An 18,828-nucleotide genomic window follows, 5' to 3' on the forward strand; every position below is an offset into this window, starting at 1 on the left:
AACCTCTTTCAAGGGTTAAAAAGCAAAGATGTCACTTTGAGGACTAAAGTGCCCCTGACCCAAGCCATGGTATTTTCAGTCACCTCATGTGTATGCAAAAGCTGGATAATGATTTAGGAAGATTGAAGAAGAATCAACACCTTTGAATTATGCTGTTGGCGAAGGATATTGCATATACCATGGACTTCCAGAAGAACAAGAAAATCTGTCTTGGAAGAAGTATAGCCAGTACAACCGTAGAAGCAAGGATGGCAAAACTTCGGCTCACATACTTTGGACATGTCATCAAGAGGAACCAGTCCCTGAAGAAGGACATCATGCTTGTTAAAGTAGAGGGTCAGTGAAAGAGAGGAAGACCCTCAACGAGATGGATTGACACAGTGGCTGCAACAATGGGCTCAAACATAACAACGATTGTGAAGGTGGCACAGGACCAGGCCATGTTTCATTCTGTTGTACATGAGGTCAGTATGACTTGAAACCAACTCAGTGGCACCGAGGAACAGCAGCAATATAGTAAATGCTCACCTGAAAAAATGCAAATTTAAACAATGTTAAGGTTCTACTTTAAATCTACGAAACCTGGGAAAGTTCAAAGTTGTAAACCCCATTGGAGAGGCTGTGGGTAGCAATACAAATGACAGTATACATAAGTTCCAGCCATCTGGAAAATAAGCAGTGTATAATAAGATCTTTAAAACTAATCATACCCTTTCACTGATAATTCTGTTTTTTGCAGAAGCTATCCCAAGGAAACAATCCAATAGAGGGGGAAAGTACCCTTAACAATTCTATTTTTAATAGTAAAAACCTGGAAATACCCCAACCACCCCCAATAGGGGACTAGCTAAACAAACTCAGGGAATGTAAATATAATGGAATATACCGTAGCTTTATAACCATTCATTCCATCCCTCACTTGATATTTATCCAGTAGATTATGCATGGCTTTGTATATCATGTTCAGGATTTTAAATGTTACTTTTAACGACAGGTAGAAGCCATTCAAGGTTTTAAGCAGAGGATTGCCATGACAAGGTGCAGAGTTGAGAAGTAGATGTGGGGTAGTCAGCTTGGCTGGAGTCTAGGAGCGGTGGTGAGGCCACAGAGAGAAGGAGGTCGTTCAGGAATATGTAGAAGGCAGAGTCTACAGGTCTTGGTAACCAATTACTACATGGTACGTGAGAGGGAGAGAAGAGTTAAGGAATACTCCCAGGTTTCTCACCTGATGAACTGGGGAGCACCATTACATTAGGTTTATAAAGACTTTTAGATATATTAAATACGTAGTCCTGTATGACATCCAAGTGGAAGTATCTAGGAGATAACTAAATATGGTTCTTGAGTTCAGAAGAAATGCCTGGCTGAAGTAGATTTGGCATAAAAAAACAAAAACCAGACCTGTTGCTGTCGAGTCAGTTTCAACTCCTAGCAACTCTATAGGACAGAGTAGAACTTTCCCATAGGGTTTCCAAGGAGCGGCTGGTGCATTCAAACTGCCAACCTTTTGATTAGCAGCCATAGCTCTTAACCACTGCACCCAGGGCTCCAGATCTGGCATAGACATGCTAATTGAAGAAATAAGAGTAGTTAAGATTGCCTAGGAACAGAGAACAGTGAGAGCCCTGGGAGCCTTAATACTGAAGGGTTGGATAAGGAGGAAGGCCCAGAGAGGTGGGAAGAAAAAGTAAGCATTTCGGAAACCACAGAATGTTCTAAGAGGAGAGAGGTGATGGTTACTCCTGAGAGATCAGACAAGTCCCCAATTACTGACCCTTGCCATTTGGAGTTGACAACAGGGAGGTGACCTCAGCAAGAGCAGTTTGGAAAAGGATTGGAGTGGAAGCCAGAATGAAGGGACCTGAGAAGTGGGAGTGAGGATGTGGCGATAACAGACTTGGCCAGCTCCAGCTCCTCAGAGAAGTTTGGCTGTGATGGGGAGGAGAGAAACAGGAGCAGAACCTGGAGAGAAAAATGTGTGTGTGTATGTGCATGTCTGTGTAGACCGGAAAAACTTGAAACTTTTTAAATGCCAAAGGAAAAAAAACCCATAGAAAGGGGTTGAATATAGGACTATAGGTTAGGGAGAGAGAGATTGTGAGAGACAGAACTGTGAGCTACATTGAAATGGGGAAATGTTTGTGTATGAAATGGTATCAGCTGGGGGAAAAAATACATATGAATGTGGCTTTATGAAACAAAGACTGATAAGACAACTTGCAGCACTTTCGTTCATTCTGTCTGCTGACCATGTGAAGTAAGTTGCAAGTAAAATAATAAAATGTGGGGTCCTCAAAGTAGGTCCCTGGCTTTTCAGATCAAGATCACCAATACAAAACTGTGTGTGTGTGCATGCACCCTGGGTCTATCTGGGTGTTGTGGGGCCTGAAGCTTGTAATTTAGAGGAATTGCTTTTAGAAAGAGAATATAAAATTATGAATGCAAATATTGCTACGGCCCCTCAGGGGCTGATACAGGCGGGGGGGCCCTGAAGCTCACTAGCTTCATGGCGCATCCACCTGAACGTGTGCCTGTGTATGCAGGGAGATATGTAGAGGGACCAACAGAAGTTATTGTCCCTTGACCAACAGGCCTTGGTTTTGTTGCCTAGCACAATAGAAGCACCTTTTACAGTTAGTACCAGCTATTTCTTTTCTGGGAAGATGGAGAAAATTTATCAAGAATCAAATGGGTCAAGAATATTTTTGAAAAGTGCCTTTTGAATTCAACCCAATGGTCATTAGCTAAGTATACAGTGCTGTGGCCCATGTTCTTTATTTTTCATAGGCCAATAAATATAACATTTTTAAATAGCTTTTTTATTCCGAAGATCTTTCTGTTAATAGTACTTTTTAAATGTGATCTCTTGCATATATAAAGCTCTTAAGAATGTATCAAGAGGAGAACAGGCTGGGTGTTAGAGGAACTACAGGGGGAATGGAGATGGAGGAGGACGGGTGGGCCATCTTTATTTATTTAGAAAACTGTTGTAAATAAGGCGCATCTTCTGTGTTGCTCCACGTGGAATTACACAGGAGGCCAGATTCCAACCCAACAGAAGAACTTTCTATCAACTGTTGTTGTTTGTAGTTACCATCGAGTCAGCCCCAATTCACGGCAACCCCACACACAACGGAACAAAACGATGCCTGGTTCTGTGCCATCCCCGCAGTTGGTTGCTATTGGACCATTATGACCCATAGGGTTTTCATTGGCTGATTTTCAAAGTAGACCATCAGGCCTTCCTTCCTAGTCCATCTTAGTCTGGAAGCTCTGCTGAAGCTTGTTCAGCATCGTAGCAACATGCCAGCCTCTGCTGATAAATGAGTGCTGGCTGCGTATGAGGTGCTTTGGCCAGGAATTAAGCCTGGGTATTTGCTTATGCTGTGGTAAGATGCCTGTCACTGGAAGTGCTCAGCCAAAGCTGCTTCACGGTGGGTGAGGGAGATAAGAGACCTTTTACCGAGCAGAAATTTGAGTCAGTCTTAAAGAGCCTCTGGATCCTCTCCAGGTCTAAGATTCCAAACTGTGAGCCTGATCATATACATACTACCGTGAAACTTGTGAGAGTCAACTCAACAAGACTGCCTAGTTCTTCCAGGTCTTGAAAGTTCTCCACCTTTGACAAGGTGCAGTCTTACCACTTTTCTATCACTTGTTTTAGTGGAAAATATTTGAGTGTTCCTTCTGGCGGGTCTCTGCCTTACACAGTTCCTGGCTTTTGCAGGCTTTACTGTATTGCTGACAATCATACACACATAGGGCATGCACCGTAGGTTATTTTTTCCCCCATAGTAGTGATGTCTTTGTTCTGAGCCAGCTGTATTCCTTGACTGTGCCCATGGTTACTGACAAGACACATCTATGAGTGCACTGGTCCAGCTCTGACCACAGTCTAGGGTCTTAGAATTAAGTTGTTCCCTGGCCTAGAGCCTTCAGCTTTGGGGCCATGTGCGCATCCACTAGCCAGCCCTCAAGTGGCACTTACGAATGTTATCTTACTGGTTGTCATGATAGGCTTATGGTTTAGCTAAGGAACTGGCAGTGTTCGGCTTGATTTGCCCCTTCCTTCTGAGGGCTCCTGTTTTCCCTGACATACTAGGAAAGGAACCTTCTCTGCCCAGCTCACTTTGGCAGTAGGAGGATGAGAGCCTGAAGAGAGCCAGCACAGAAGGCCTGGGAAAGTATGGGCTAGAGCACATGTCAGCCCCACTGTGGGTTTAGCCCACCAGGCGAGGGTGAGGTATCCAGAGACCAAGGGTAGGAGAGTGGCCTCAGTAAACCGTCTTTGCCCTTTGTGGAGGAGGAACCAAACACTAGTCTTGACCCAGATATCCCCTACCCCCTTTGTTCACCATCCAAGATGTCCTTAGAGATTTATAGGTCTGTCCTAAACCACTTTAATAATATCAACAATGATAGTGATGGTGGTGGCGGTGGTGGTAACATCAACAGCTAGTGTTTTCTGAGCTGTTGCTGTTTGCCTGACACCATGATAAGTTTATAACATGGACTACCTCATTGAATCCTCACTGTAGTCCTCGGAGGTAGATACTGTTAACATTGCCATTTTATAGACCAGGAAACTAAGTCCTAGAGAGGTTAAGAAACAAGCCTAAGGTGGCAGCCATCTGACCACAGAGCGTAGACTCTTTATCTGTTCTGCTACATTCCCTGACTTTCTGTATGTAGGCAGAGAAGTGGAAACAGGGAAGAGAAAGGGACTTGCCCAGTCTCTAGCCCACTGTCCTCACCCCTACACCACCGAGCTTCTCCAGGCCCAGGAGCACAGCTTCCAAAGGGTGGGGCGGTGCCACAAGAGCACCAAACTCTGCTCTGGATGCTTCACAACGTTTCCCTCGTTTGATCAGCACAGCACAGTTATGAGGTTAGTGTGATTATTTGCATTTGCAGAGACATTCAGGGGCTTGCTCAAGGTCACCTGGTGCTGTAGTGCTGGAGCTCCATCCCCCACCACCGCCTCTGCATTCGCTGCCCTTCACCACCCATCCAGTTGCCTTTCTAAATGAACAGAGCTGAACTCCCTCACAGGCACTAAATTTATATTTCCTGGCCTCCCCTTCCAAAATGAATACAGTAATTACTGACCCTTTTTTTTTTTTTTTTTTAGTAATAGTAGTCATCAGGAGCACGTTTTTAAATGTTTTCATTTTCTATTCTGCATACTACTGAAATAAAACATCAATCAAACCCACAGGATAAAACCCAGCAAGCGTGAGGCCATGTAAATTAGGAAAAGTTCAGAATGACATTACAGTAAACCAAAAGAAACAAAGTGTTGATTAGGAGCTTATTTTTGTAAAAGATTAAAATATGAATCATTAAAATAGGACTGTATTTCAGGCTCCGTATCCGCGTTTCAGAGACAACATCACCATGACTACTAGGTTTGGAGTAGATGAGTTCTGAAGCCCTTCCCAGATCTAAAACCGTACTATGTGCGCTGTGGTTCTTTGTTCTACTTCGCACTCTTAAAAGTCCAGCTCAGAACACCTCTGCATCTTCCTGCCCATCTCCTTTTAATGAAATGCTCACGTGATACTCTGCCTTCAGCTTTTTAAAGCCTTTTGCTTTTTTTTTAATCGTAATAGTAAATAGCAGCAGTACATTAGCAATCAAAATTCAAAAGGAGAGGCTGCAGCAAAGTCAAGGCAAGGTCACAGCGTTCCCTCAGGAATCACTTAGAATAGGGCATCCATGAAACTTTATTTGGTGTCTGTGGACAAATGGTAGAGGAGTGGAGGTTTGCAGGAAGATAGAAATGAATATGGAGCATGTCTAAGGTTCGTGCTGAGTTTAAAAGGAAAAATAAATAAATAAAGCAATATCTACAGCCCAAAATATGCCATTAAATTAAGTTGTTAATTAAAGTATCTGTTAAAAAATGGCTAAAATTAGCAACAAAGGCCTATTGTGTGGTACAATTGTGAACTGGATATCTGTGTGTGGGGCAGGGCATGGGGAGACAGCCAGAAGCCTGTGGTATTTTAAAGATTAATCACCCACCCGTAAAGGGTTTTGAGGCACCCACCTGCGTTTTGAACTTGGATCTCAGCCAAAGGGGTGGAACAAGACCATGGCAGTTTTTTTTGCTAATTAAGTACTCAGTGGACACTTTCAATACCAAATACATCAGAACAGAGGGCCTCCTGCTCAAACCATCCCCTACCACCCTCTGCAAAGGGGCTGGCATCTAAAGATGATTATCCAGAGGTTGTAGAGCCTTGGAGAAATGCCTGTATGTATTTTTAAAGAAGGGGAGTATCCCAGAATGTGCCAGTCCCTTATAGGGCATCTTTAATAGTTAGCATTTCTGACTGTGCTGGTGACTTCTTCTTCATATTTATTCCCTTCCTGCTGGGATTGGGGTGGGCTAGAAAGATATGTTTTTCTCTGTGGGGAAGATTTCTCTGAAGAATCTGTGAGTTGTCAATGGAACATTAAAAATGTTCATACTTAATGATTCTTCTTTGAGTAATCGGAAATGCAAGCAAAGATACATGTGGAAAGGATATTTTCCTAAAAAAAAAAAAAAAACAGCAAAAATTGAGACAATTTAAATTTCCAATAAAGCCTAGTACATCCCTGTGATGGGCCATTAATATGCAGCTACTGAAGCAGTTCAGTAATGTGAAAAAAATCTTTAAAACCTAATCTGGAGAAGACACTAAAAAGCCAGCTTCCAATTATATAACTGCAGATAATGTAACTCTAGATAATATTAACAGGACTTCTCTCTCTTAGCCATGGGGTCATAGGTGGTTTTTGTTTTCTTTCTGGATTTCTGCATTTTTCAGATTTGTACGATTAATGAATATTACTTTCATAGTGAAAAAGGTTTGGTGAAAAGATCACATAGCTCTGATCTTTCGAGTTTCGGGTGCTACACCCTGTCATCCCTGTAAGCTCCATGAAAGGAGGTAGCATGCCTGTTCTGATCACCATTGTATCCTCAGCACTGTGCCAGGCATATAGTAGATAGATGGCTCAGTAAACAGCTGTCAGATGAAGTATTCCCATTTCTCTATTTCCTTTTTCTTTCCAGGTGATGTGCTCTATGAACTCCTTCAGCATATTCTGAAGCAGAGGAAACCTCGGATTCTTTTTTCACCATTCTTCCACCCCGGAAACTCTATACACACACAGCCGGAGGTCATCCTGCACCAGAACCACGAGGAAGGTACCCCAGGAGGCTTCTGTTTTCCTTGCTTGCCATTTAGACAAATCCAAGAAGTTTAATTGCTAACTTGAGAAATTGTTCTTATTCGCGTAATTCATTTTTCCTTAAGCAAATATTTACTGAGTATTTACTATGTATATGGAAACCCTGGTGGCGTTGTGGTTAAGTGCTATGGGTGCTAACCAAAAGGTCGGCAGTTTGAATCCACCAGGTGCTCCTTGAAAACCCTATGGGGCAGTTCTACTCTGTCCTATAGGGTCATTATGAGTCAGAATCAACTTATCGGCAATGGGTTTTTTGGGTTTTACCATGTGTATAAGGCACTGGGGGACCTGCCAAGATATAGTCCCAGTTCTCTGCAACTCATAATCGAAGTGAAGAAATGACATAGATAAATGCATAAGTGTAAAAGCATAACTCTAATAAGAGGCACCACAAAGAGGTAGTGGAAGGAGAAGTCGTATCCAGGTACAGGGAACACGGTCAGCTTCAACGAATAAGGAGGTGGCTCTAGAGGGTTCCTTGAAGGCCCGGCAGGGTTCTGTTGAGCAGGGGTGAAGCGAAGAACATTCCAGATAGAATGACAGAAGAATGGGGTAAATTCTTGGAATAGAGAACAGTCAGATGGCTTGGATTGTACAGTTTATCTCCTCCCCCACCAACTTCTATTACGAAAGATTTCAAACATACCCCATTTGTCGTTGGCGCTTGCCATGAGTCGGTTCTAACTAATGGCAACCCCATGTGTGCAGAGTAGAACTCCTCTCTAGAGTTGTCAAGACTGTAATCTTTCAGAAGCAGATAGCCAGGCCTGTCTTCCAGGAAAGGAGCCCTGGGGGTGCAGTGGTCAAAGCACTTGGCAGCTAACCAAAAGGTTGGCGGTTCGAACCCACCACCTGCTCTGTGGGACAAAGGCATAGCAGTCTGCTTCCGTGAAGTTTTATAGCCTTGAAAACCTTATGGGGCAGGTCTACTCTGTTTATAGGATCCCTATGAGTCAGAATCGACTCAACAGCAGTGGGTTTGGTTTTTGGTTTTGGTCTTTCAAGGTGCCGCTGGGTGGTTCGAACCACAAATCTTTTGGCTAGTAGTCGAGCACTTGACTGTTTATGCCACTCAGGGAGTCCCAAAAAAAGGACCATTAAATGCTAATTATTTGATGGGAGGGTGCCTGTAGAATTTATACATTTACTCCAGTTAAAGAGAATAAAATAGATTAACCCCTGTAAGCCATCATCCTGCTTTGATGATGGTCAACATTTTGTCATTGCAGACCTAATCCTAAAATTAGTTCTAGGATTGGAGCCAGAGTGTAGTAGCCTCTGATTTTGGGGCTGTGGAGGAAAGTAACAGGTAGTCATTGAAGATTTTTGAGCAGGGGGTAATAAAATGAGGGAGAGAAGGGGGAAACAAAAAAACACTGCAAAACCATATGAACTCTGTTAGGTCAGGGATGTCTCCTTCGTGCACCGAAAGAAGCTGATAACAGTGGACTCAGCTTTGGTGCTGATTTCACATGCCCCAGTTCAGCCCTTGCTGCTCTTGTCTTGCCATTCACAGCAGTCAGAAAGTAACTGGTAGGAAACAGAACAAAAGACCAGAATTGAAGTGTGGCCCTGGACATAGTTCCAAAGCAGGTGTTTGGGTACAGAAATAGGATATAAAAATCTTACTATGAGCACCTCACAGTTAACAGCTGAGTATATAGTAGCAGTCTTTGATGAGCCATGCCTCTGAGGATCATTACTGTGTCCTGGTGGGGTTGGTTAGACCACAGATGTGGGAACTCACAATACTCCAGTACTTTTTACACATACGTTTCCTTAGGACCAGATTAGTAGGGGCCTAAAACCCTGATCCCTTGAGGCATTTCCTTAAATTGATGGATCATCCCCAAGAGCAGGGTTAATATTTTTGTTTTGCTGTTGGCAAATTAAAAAATGAGAAGGTTTTTGTTTTCTTAATTAACACTTCACAAAAGAGAGCCTGACTCCAGGCAGTGACATCCCTTCTTTGTGCCAAGTGTTCCACAGCAGGTCCCCTTGCTTCCATGATGGAGAATAAACTAGCATTTCTTGGAAGCTTCCTGCCTGCTTCTCTCATCCTTTCTTCCCCTAGCTTCACCCTTGCTAAATTTAGCAGCTGCCCCCCACCCCCAACATGGTTTCTACATTCTTTTGCTCTTCCTGCCATGTGCATTTCCGGCTTGCATAATAGCCAACAGCCACTCCAGAGAAGAGGAGGTGGGTTTACTGAAGCTTGACATTAAGACAAGAAGTGTATTACCTAGCCTGGCTCCTCCAATTCAAAGGGTGTGTGATAATTGTAGTGTTTTGTTTTTTTCTCTCTCTCTCTCACCTTTTCTTTCTCTCATTATTTAAAAGAAAGGGAAAAAACGCACTTGGAATTTTTATTTCCCTTTTTATTCCCGAATGTGATTGGAGGCTTACTGGTCTCACCTCATCACAAATCTTCCGTCCTTCCCCTTGGCCTGATTTGACTCATAAGTAGATGGGTTTGTTGTTGTTCTCGTTTGCAGGAGCTCATCAGTAGAGAAAGCTGTTCTAATCTAGGACTTTGAACCAGTTTCCAGCTCAAACTCCTGCTAAGAATTTGCATTTCTAACAAGTTCCCAGGAAGTTATACATAAGAATCACCATGGGATCTTGTTAAAATATAAATTCTGATTCGGTATATCTGGGGTGGAAATGCAAATTCTCAGCAGGGGTTTGAACCGGAACAAACCGGTTTGAAGCCCCGGTTACTGTGAGTTACTCTCAAACCAAGTAAATTCAGATGTGCCACCACATACACTGTAATGAGCTGTGCTGTCTAAGTGTTAAGATGTCAGTGGTGGTGAGCTCAGTAGGTAAGAGAATGGAGCTAATGAGGCGGAGGTCAAGAGCTTCATTGCCCTGTGGACCAGTTAGCAGTGCTTCAGTCCCAGCTCTTAAAAGCAGTGTGTTCTCAGAAGCCACTCCTTAAAGCCGCTGCCAGGAAGCAGGACCTGAGAGCATGTGCCCTGCTGCCTTGTCTGTTCAGACACTGTGCATGCTCTCAGATGAACAGGTGAATGCGAAAAGAAGAGAAGTGTAGTTCTTTTTTTATTATTGTGATTTAGGTGAAATTTACAGAGCAAGTTAGTTTCTCATTCAAAAGTTCATACACAAATCATTTCATGGCATCGTTGCAACCCACGTGTGTCAGCACTCTGTCTCTTTCCCTCTCCACCCTGGGTTCACCATGTCCATTCATCCAGTTTTCCTGTCCCTTCCCACCTTCTCATCTGTGTTCCTGGGCAGGTGTTGCCCATTTGATCTTGTATACTTGATTGATCTAAGAAGCATGTTCCTCACATGTGTTTTTGTTTGTTTTGTAGGCCTGCCTAATCTTTGCTGAAAGGTCAACCTCAAGACTGGCTTCAAATCTGAATTAGAAGGGTGCCAGGGGCCATAGCTTCAGGGGTTCCTCCAGTGTCTGCCAGACCAATAAGTCTGGTCTTGTTTGTGAATTTGATCATTTGTTCTACATTTTTCTCCCACTCTGTCCAGTACCCTCTATTTTAATCCTAGTCAGAGCGGTAAGTCATTATAGCCGGGCACCATCTAGTTCTTTTGGTCTCGGGTTGTGTAGGCTGTGGTTCGTGTGTTCTATTAGTCCTTTGGACTAATTGCTCCCTTGAGTCTTTAGTATTTTTCCCTCTCTTTTGCTCCGGTCTAGAAGAGACTGATAGTTATATCTTAGATGGCCGCTCAAAAGCTTTTAAGACCGCAGACGCGACTCACCAAAGTAGGATGTAGAATATTGTCTTTAAGAACTATGTTGTGCTGATTGACATAGATGTCCCCCAAGTCTATGGTCCTTTGCCTTTGAGCCTGAGAACTTTATCCCATGTGAAGTATAGCTCTTTATCTTAAAAAAAAAAAAATATATATATATATATATTTGGCATCGTTAAGTTGGTTACAACTCATAACAACCCCATAGGACAGAGTAGAACTGCTTCATAGGGTTTCCTGAGGCTATAATCTTTACAGAAGCAGACTGCCACATCTTTTTCCTGCGGAGTGGCTCGTGGTTTCGAACCACTAACCCTTTGGTTAGCAGCTGAGCACTTAATCACTGTGCCACCAGGGCTCCTCCATCTCTTTATCAGGTGGTATCAAATAAGATGAATTCCTGGATAGTACAGATGGTTAACATGCTTAGCTGCTAACCAAAAGGTTGAAGGTTTGAGTTCGCCCAGAGGTATCTCAGAAGAAAGGCCTGGTGATCTACTTCTAAAAAACAGCCATTGAAAACTCTGTGGAGCACAGTTCTACTCAGATATACATGAGGCCGCCATGAATGGGAATTGACTTGATGGCAACTGGTATGATTTTTGGTGTCAAATGAGAAGAGCTGTAAAAGGCACAGAAGTTATATAAAGAAGCTACCTACCTCCAGACCTTCAGATACAGGGTGCCATTGAATTGTGTCCCTCCAAAAAAAATGTGTGTCAACTTGGCTAATCCATGATTCCCAGTAGTGTATGATTGTCCACCATTTTGTCATCTGTTGTGATTTTCCTATGTGTTGTAAATTCTACCTCCATAATGTTAATGAGGTGGGATTCTTGGCAGTTAAGTTAATGAGGCAGGACTCAGTATACAAAATTAGGTTGTGTCTTAAATCAATCTCTTTTGAGCTATAAAAGAAAGAAGTGAGCAGAGAGACAGGGGTACTTCATACCACCAAGAAAGCAATGCTGGGAGCAGAGTGTGTCCTTTGGACCCAGGGTTCCTGTGCTGAGAAGCTCCTCGACCAGGGAAGATTGGTGACGAGGACCTTCCTCCAGAACAGACAGAGAGAAAGCCTGCCCCTAAAGTTGGCACTGTGAGTTTGGACTTCTAGCCTCGTAAACTGTGAGAGAATAAATTTCCCTTCATTAAAGCTATCCACTTGTGGTATTTCTGTTATAGCAGCACTAGATGATCAAGACAGTAGCAAAGAGACCAAGTAGAGAGGTAAATGAATCAGTACAAATTCCCTACCTCCAACCCTCCCCTCTTTCTCATGCTCTATGCTGAGGGAAAAAACCCAGCTCAGAATGAATTATCTCTAGAAGCAATGATGTTATATTTATGCTTATGAGTGGTAATACATGATAAACTTAGGCATATGTCAGTATACTGAAAGAGCTGGGCTTGGGAAAAAAACTCTGTAAGGTGAAATTATACATATCAAATATTATTTCCTTGATGATTTATTTTAGGGATACGGAGTTGTATAAAAGTGTTCTGTAGAAGTATGTTAGCCTCAGACTACTCAGGTTTCTGTCAGCCCATCCCTGAGCCCCTCTATGAAGCACCACAGTCACTCAGAACGATAGCTAAAAACCACTGATCCACATGGTCTCTATGTTCCCTTTTTAGCTCTAAGAATCCACAACATGGAATGGCAGCTCCAAGTGGGCTTCCAGTATCCTAGGCCACAAGTTCAAGTTAGGGCCACAGCTGCCTGGAACCACTGTGCTGGTGGGGGATGGTCATCAAGGGCTGTTTCTGGATTTTTTTGGGGGGGGGTATCAGTGATTTAAAAGGTTTCTGAGAGAGTTGTGGTTCAGCTTAAAAAAAAAAAAAAAGTAGTTGTCATCCAGTTGATTCAGATTTATGTGGACCCCATGTGTGTCAGAGTAGAACTCCACTCTATAGGGTTTTCAAAGGCTGTTTTTTTTGGAAGTAGATCGCCAGGCCTTTCTTCCGAGGTGCCCCTGGGTGGACTTAATCCTCCAACCTTATGTTTAAGCAGCCAAGCTCATTAACCGTTGGCACAACCCAGGGACTCCACAACGTGGGTGCATCCATCAAAATAACATTTTTATTAACTTTTTTTTGTGTAAGCACCCTGAAAAGGGGGAGAATGATTAAAAGATGAAAATGGAGAGAATGATTGAAAGTCTAAAGTATGCTTCCAGCCTGGGCTAAAGTCTCTAAATGGGCCTGCTCCATTGACCCCATGTAGGACTAGACATGCTCACAGGTACAAGGTCTGTGTTTTTCAAATATTCTCATCCCATAACCTCTTTGATGGACTGTCCTATAATTTCAACTCTTCAGCTCCACTCCCTCCCAAACTCTTTCCACAAGACAGTGGGAGGGATTTTTAATAACTTTAATTAAAAAATATGCATACTTGGTGCTGTGATTATTTCTGCAACAATGGACACAGGTTTAAGGTGGCAGTTCAGTTCTGATGCAGCCTTTGTCCTACGTGGACATGGAAACTGGGAATGGTGGTGAGAAATTTAAGTGTCAAAACACTGTTGGTCTTTGTTCTCCTTGCAACTAGCACAAGATAATGACACATGTGAAGAGAAATCATTTCTTTGTAGGAGATGGGGGAGAGGGGCGTGGTGGCGTGCATTTCTTTATATAATTATTTTATTGAGGGGACTCTGATCACTCTCCCAACAAACCCAAGTGCCCAAAGACTGCTTTGGAGGAGGGAATTCTTATACAATTTTAATGAGATAATTAAACAAGATGAGGTGTATGAATCTATTTTGTAATAACAGAGTAATAGCTAACATTTATTGGGTCCTTATTGTGTGCCGGGCCCTGATCTAAGCACTTAAATGTTTAAATCATTTAACCTCTACAGCCAGCCTGTTAAGAAGCTGTCTTAGTTATCTAGTGCTGCTGTAACAGAAATACCACAAGTGGATGGCCTTAGCAAACAAAAAAAATTTTTTTTTTTTTCTCACAGTTTAGGAGGCTAGAAGTCCGAACTAAGAGCACCAGCTCAAGGGGGAAGGCTTTCTCTGTTGGCTCTGGAGGAAGGTCCTTGTCTCTTCAGCTTCTGCCTCCTGGTTCCTTGGAGATCTCCAGGTGGCTCGGCATAGATCTTACCTGTCTGTCTTCACTGGCTTGCTTGTTTAATCTTTTTTATATCTCAGAAGAGAATAACTCAAGACATACCCTACGTTAATTCTGCCTCATTAACATAAAGACGACAGCCCATTCCCAAATGGAATTATAGCCATAGGAGTAGAGGTTAGACTTTAAAACACATTTTGGGGGGGCACAGTACAATTCATAACATTCTACCTTTTGGCCCCCCAAAATTCATGTCCTTCTATATGCAAAACACATTTACCCCATCACATCATCTCAAAAGTCTTAAACCAACTCCAAGTCCAGAATCTCATCTGTTGTATCATCTAAATCAAATATGGGTGAGATTCAGCGGCCTCACTAGGAGGGTACCGGAGTGTGGACCACACCAGGTGACACTGTCCGAGGGGTGACACCAGAATGACTGTCTATAAAATTTTTGTGCAGTGTTTCAGCAGAAATTTATTATTTTTTATAAAAATATCTCAGTATTCCCAAAGCCAACTCTTCAGACAGGCATTGGACTGGACTAAAAAAAAAACTATACGACAGAAAATGATACTGGTGAGGAGTGAGCTTCTTGGATCAAGTAGACACATGAGACTATGTGGGCAGCTCCTGTCTGGAGGGGAGATGAGACAGCAGAGGGGGACAGAAGCTGGCTGAGTGGACACAGGGACTACAGGGTGGAGAGAAGGAGCGCGCTGTCTCAGGGGGAGAGCAGCTAGGAGTACATAGCAAGGTGTATACAAATTTTTGTATGAGAGACTGACTTGATTTGTAAACTTCTCCTTAAAGCACAATAAAAATAAAAATAATTACCCCCATATATGTAGCATCTTAAAACAACAATAAACACTTATTTCTTACAAAAATATATGTATATACATATATATATCTGTAGTTAGTTATAACAACAAAAATTTTTTATAAGCCCAGCATACATCTACCAATGTACCTACAGGCCTAAAACTTTATGCTCATTTACTTCTTGAGCCTTCTGATGTGCTCTGCTCAGAGCTGTCATTATTACCTAATTACAGTGACACTTCAAATCACAGGGTTTTGAGCTGTTATTTTCTTTGCTGCCAGTGTTTTCTAACTGCTGATTTTGTCAAATTTTCTGGCGTTTTAGCTACAATTGTGGTAATTAGTATTTGTAAACCTATATCAATAACTTTTTCGAGGATGAAGTAGTAAAAGAAAAAAGGAGAAAACCAAAAAAGGCTTCCACTCCATTACTAACGATGTTGTAACTAATACTGTAGTAATTCAATATAGAAAGATTTTTTACAAAACAACTTCTTTGTTGGTATTCATATAATCTAAGAAATATTACATTTAAGTAATTTATAACTATATTTATCACATTATTTTATGATTAAAATCGATAATAAACTTACATATATAACAACTGTTGATCATATAACTCTCTGATAGCTAAATAGAGAAATTGACAGTTTAAAATATGAAGTGGGGGAATGCTGTGTTTCTTGATGTATGTTTAGAAATATAACTTAAATCTTAAATTCAGGTTTTTTTAGTCTTTTTGTAGTTTTCTTTAAAAACATCACTGTCTTGCAGGTACGTATCTGACTTTAAGGAAAGTTTCATGTTTTAAGTTTGAACTATGGTTTAAAAAATAGTGACACATTAAAAAAGTGAGTCGATTTTGATAAAGTGATTCACAAGTTCACAGCTATGAATGCCAGGAAAGGAAAGTTCTAATTTAGTCAAGATGTTCACTAAGTGCTGCAATGCTTGTATATTTATTCCTGTTTATTTTCATTACTTCACTATTTCATTTATGAATATATTCCTATATGCATATGTCTACAACTTATACATCGTTTGGGCCATTATTGATTATGCAAACCTAATCCATTAATGTATCTCGTATAACGGTAAAGTTTAATGTTAAAATGAACATCATTTTGATGTAGTTTTTAAAGATGTAATTTTAATTTTGCCAGTTGTTTATGTCACTGCTTTTGCCATTATATTCAGTGGTATACGGGAATTACAATTTATGAGTAACAGTAGTACAGAAAACATTACTAAGGATTGTGTGTGGTCTGGTACAAGAGGAGGCCCATGCGGAGAGGGGTGACACCATGAGTTACCACATTGGGTGACTTCAACCCTAGTGATGCCATAGGTGAAACTTTAGGCAAGTTCCATCCTGGGTCAAAAGTCCTCTTCATCTGTGAACCTGTGAAATCCAGAGCACAAGTTACCTGTTTCCAAAGTACAAAAGTGGAACAGGCACAAAGTAGACATTTCCATTACAGATGGGAGAAATCAGAGGGAAAGAAGGGATAACAGGTACCAAGCAAGTCCAAAACCCAGAACAAATTACAATAGCTCTCAAGGCTTGAAAATAATCCTCTCTTCACTAAGACCATCTGGACAATGGCCCCCATCCTCCAAACTTTGGATGCAGGCCACAGCCTCTGGATTCTGGGTGGAGGCTTTTTGGCCCTGGGCTTCAGCTTAGCCTTCCAGGTCCTCTGGGATGGCAACTCTGCTCCTGCAGCTTTAGGAGGCCTCATTCTCCTAGTCCATCTGAGTGGCCACCCCTCCTCAGCCCCCACAAGCCCCATTCTTCTGCCTTTTGGACATGGCAGCCCCTCGCCAGCAGCTTTGGGCAGCAGCCCCGCCCCCCTGGCACACCTTAACGGCAGCCCCACACTCCAGAACAAAGTTGGTGAAGATCCAACTCTTTGAAACCTAGGAAGCTGTGGCCCCACCCAGGGACAGATTGCCTAGTAAGCAAGGTATGCACAGGCTTACTGGTGCTTACTTACTAATCTGTAGTGCACAATTCACATGTTTTTTGCATGTGTCCTAGAGAACCCAAGTGAAATTGTGCACTAGAAATTAACAAGTAAGCACAAGTAAGCCAGTGCATACCTTGCTTAATGTAAACCCATGCATAGTTTGCTCACTGGTTAATCTGCCCTGACCCTTTGAGATCCAGGAGACGGTGGCTCCACCCTTTGAAACTGAGAAGGCCCTGCTTCTCATGCTCCTTCCAACAGTTCCTGTGATCTCTGAGCTGCCCCAGGGATGGTCCTTTTCTTGGAGGACAGCAGGTGTAGCTTCTTTGGCCTGTTAACCTGCCTATAGAATTCCAAGAGGCAGACAGCATTCTTTCATTCTTTCTCTGTCTCCTTCAGTCTCAGCTGATGAGTTTTCTGCTGTGGTAGTTGGTTAGATCCATCAGTCACAGGCTTAATCTCATTAATAAAAGATTGTGTAGCTGCGTCCTTAGTGAAAATTCTAGGACATATGTCTTTAGATTATACAACAGAATTTTCCAAATCTTTAAACTCTGTCTTCATTTTGCATGGTTTATTGATAAACCCATCTCTTTCCTTTTGCATTTTACTGTAAGAAGCAAGGAGGAACCAGACAGCCCGTTTAAGATCTTGCTTAGAAATCTCATCAGCCAGATACCAAGTTCATCACTTACAAATTCTATGTTCCACCAAACATTTGAACATAATTCAGAAAAGTTCTTTGCCTCTGTGTAAAAAGCATCACCCTTCCTCCATTGTCCAGTCACATGTCCATTTTCTTTTAAAGCCTCACCAGAAGCACATTTAACACCCACACTTCGAGCAACTTTCTGTTGCTGGCACCATGTTAGTCTCTAAGACGACAGAGACTTTCTCCATGCTTATCCTCACTTCCTTCTGAGCCCTCACTAGAATTGCCTTTGATGTCCATAATTCTACCAACAATCTCTTGAAGGCAATCTAGGCTTTTGCTATTCGAAAACACCAAACCCATTGCCATCAAGTCGATTCCGACTCATAGCAACCCTGTGAGTTGGCTTTTACTATTAGGCACCTTAAAACTCTTTCAGTCTCTACCCAGTACCCAATTCCAAAACCACTTCCACATTTTAGGTATCTGTTAGAGCAGATCTTCCGATACCAAATTCTGTTTTAGTTATTTAGTGCTACTATAACAGAAATACCACAAGTGGATGGCTTTAACAAACAAACTTATTTTCTCACAATTTGTGAGACTAGAAGTCTGAATTAAGAGCGCGGGCTTTACGGGAAGACTTTCTTTCTCTATTGGCTCTGGAGGACAGTCCTTGTCTCTTTAGCTTCTGCTTCCCGATTCCTCAGAGATCTCCATGTGTCTTGGCATCTATCTTATGCCATCTCTCCTTGCTTGCTTGACACACCCTACACTAATCCTGTCTCATTAAAGTAACAAAGACAACCCATTCCCAAATGAGATTATAACCACAAGCATACAAAAACCCATTGCGTAGAGGTTAGTATTTACAACACATATTTTGGGGACACACAATTCAATCCATAACAGAAGGTAATATTATTATCCCCACTTTATAGATGAATAAACTTAGGCTCAGAGCAGGGAAGTAATATGGCCCCAAGTCACTCAGCTGCGAGATAGCAAAGTGAAGATTGAAACTGAGGCCTGGTTGACTCCAGTGCCTTGTTCATTCAATTACAGCATGAATAAACAACCAAACAGTTGCCATGAAGTTGATTCTGACTCATGGCAGCCATTATTTGTCAAGAGTAGAACTGTGCCCCAATGGGCTGATTTTTCAGGAGTAGATTGCCAGCCCTTTCTTCCAAGGTGCCCCTGAGTGAACTTGATCCTCCAACCTTATGATGAGCAGCCAAGCACTTTAACCATTTGCACAACCCAGGGACTCCACAACATGGATGTACCCACCAAAATAACATATTTATTAATGTTTTT

The 18,828-nt window shown here is 42.1% G+C and overlaps 1 protein-coding gene across 2 annotated transcripts in view; it reads left to right on the plus strand.

Moving 5' to 3' along the window:
- Nucleotides 1-18,828, plus strand: part of ETV6 (ETS variant transcription factor 6) — a 300,096-nt gene that overhangs the window by 243,026 nt on the left and 38,242 nt on the right. For both annotated transcript variants that reach the window (XM_049882507.1, XM_049882505.1), the window contains exon 4: nt 7,067-7,201. In XM_049882507.1, coding sequence (XP_049738464.1) covers nt 7,067-7,201 — 135 coding nt within the window. The remainder of the gene's footprint in view (nt 1-7,066; nt 7,202-18,828) is intronic.

The sequence above is a fragment of the Elephas maximus genome, chromosome 4, assembly GCF_024166365.1.
Source record: "Elephas maximus indicus isolate mEleMax1 chromosome 4, mEleMax1 primary haplotype, whole genome shotgun sequence".
In the NCBI taxonomy this organism is placed as follows: Eukaryota; Metazoa; Chordata; class Mammalia; order Proboscidea; family Elephantidae; genus Elephas; species Elephas maximus.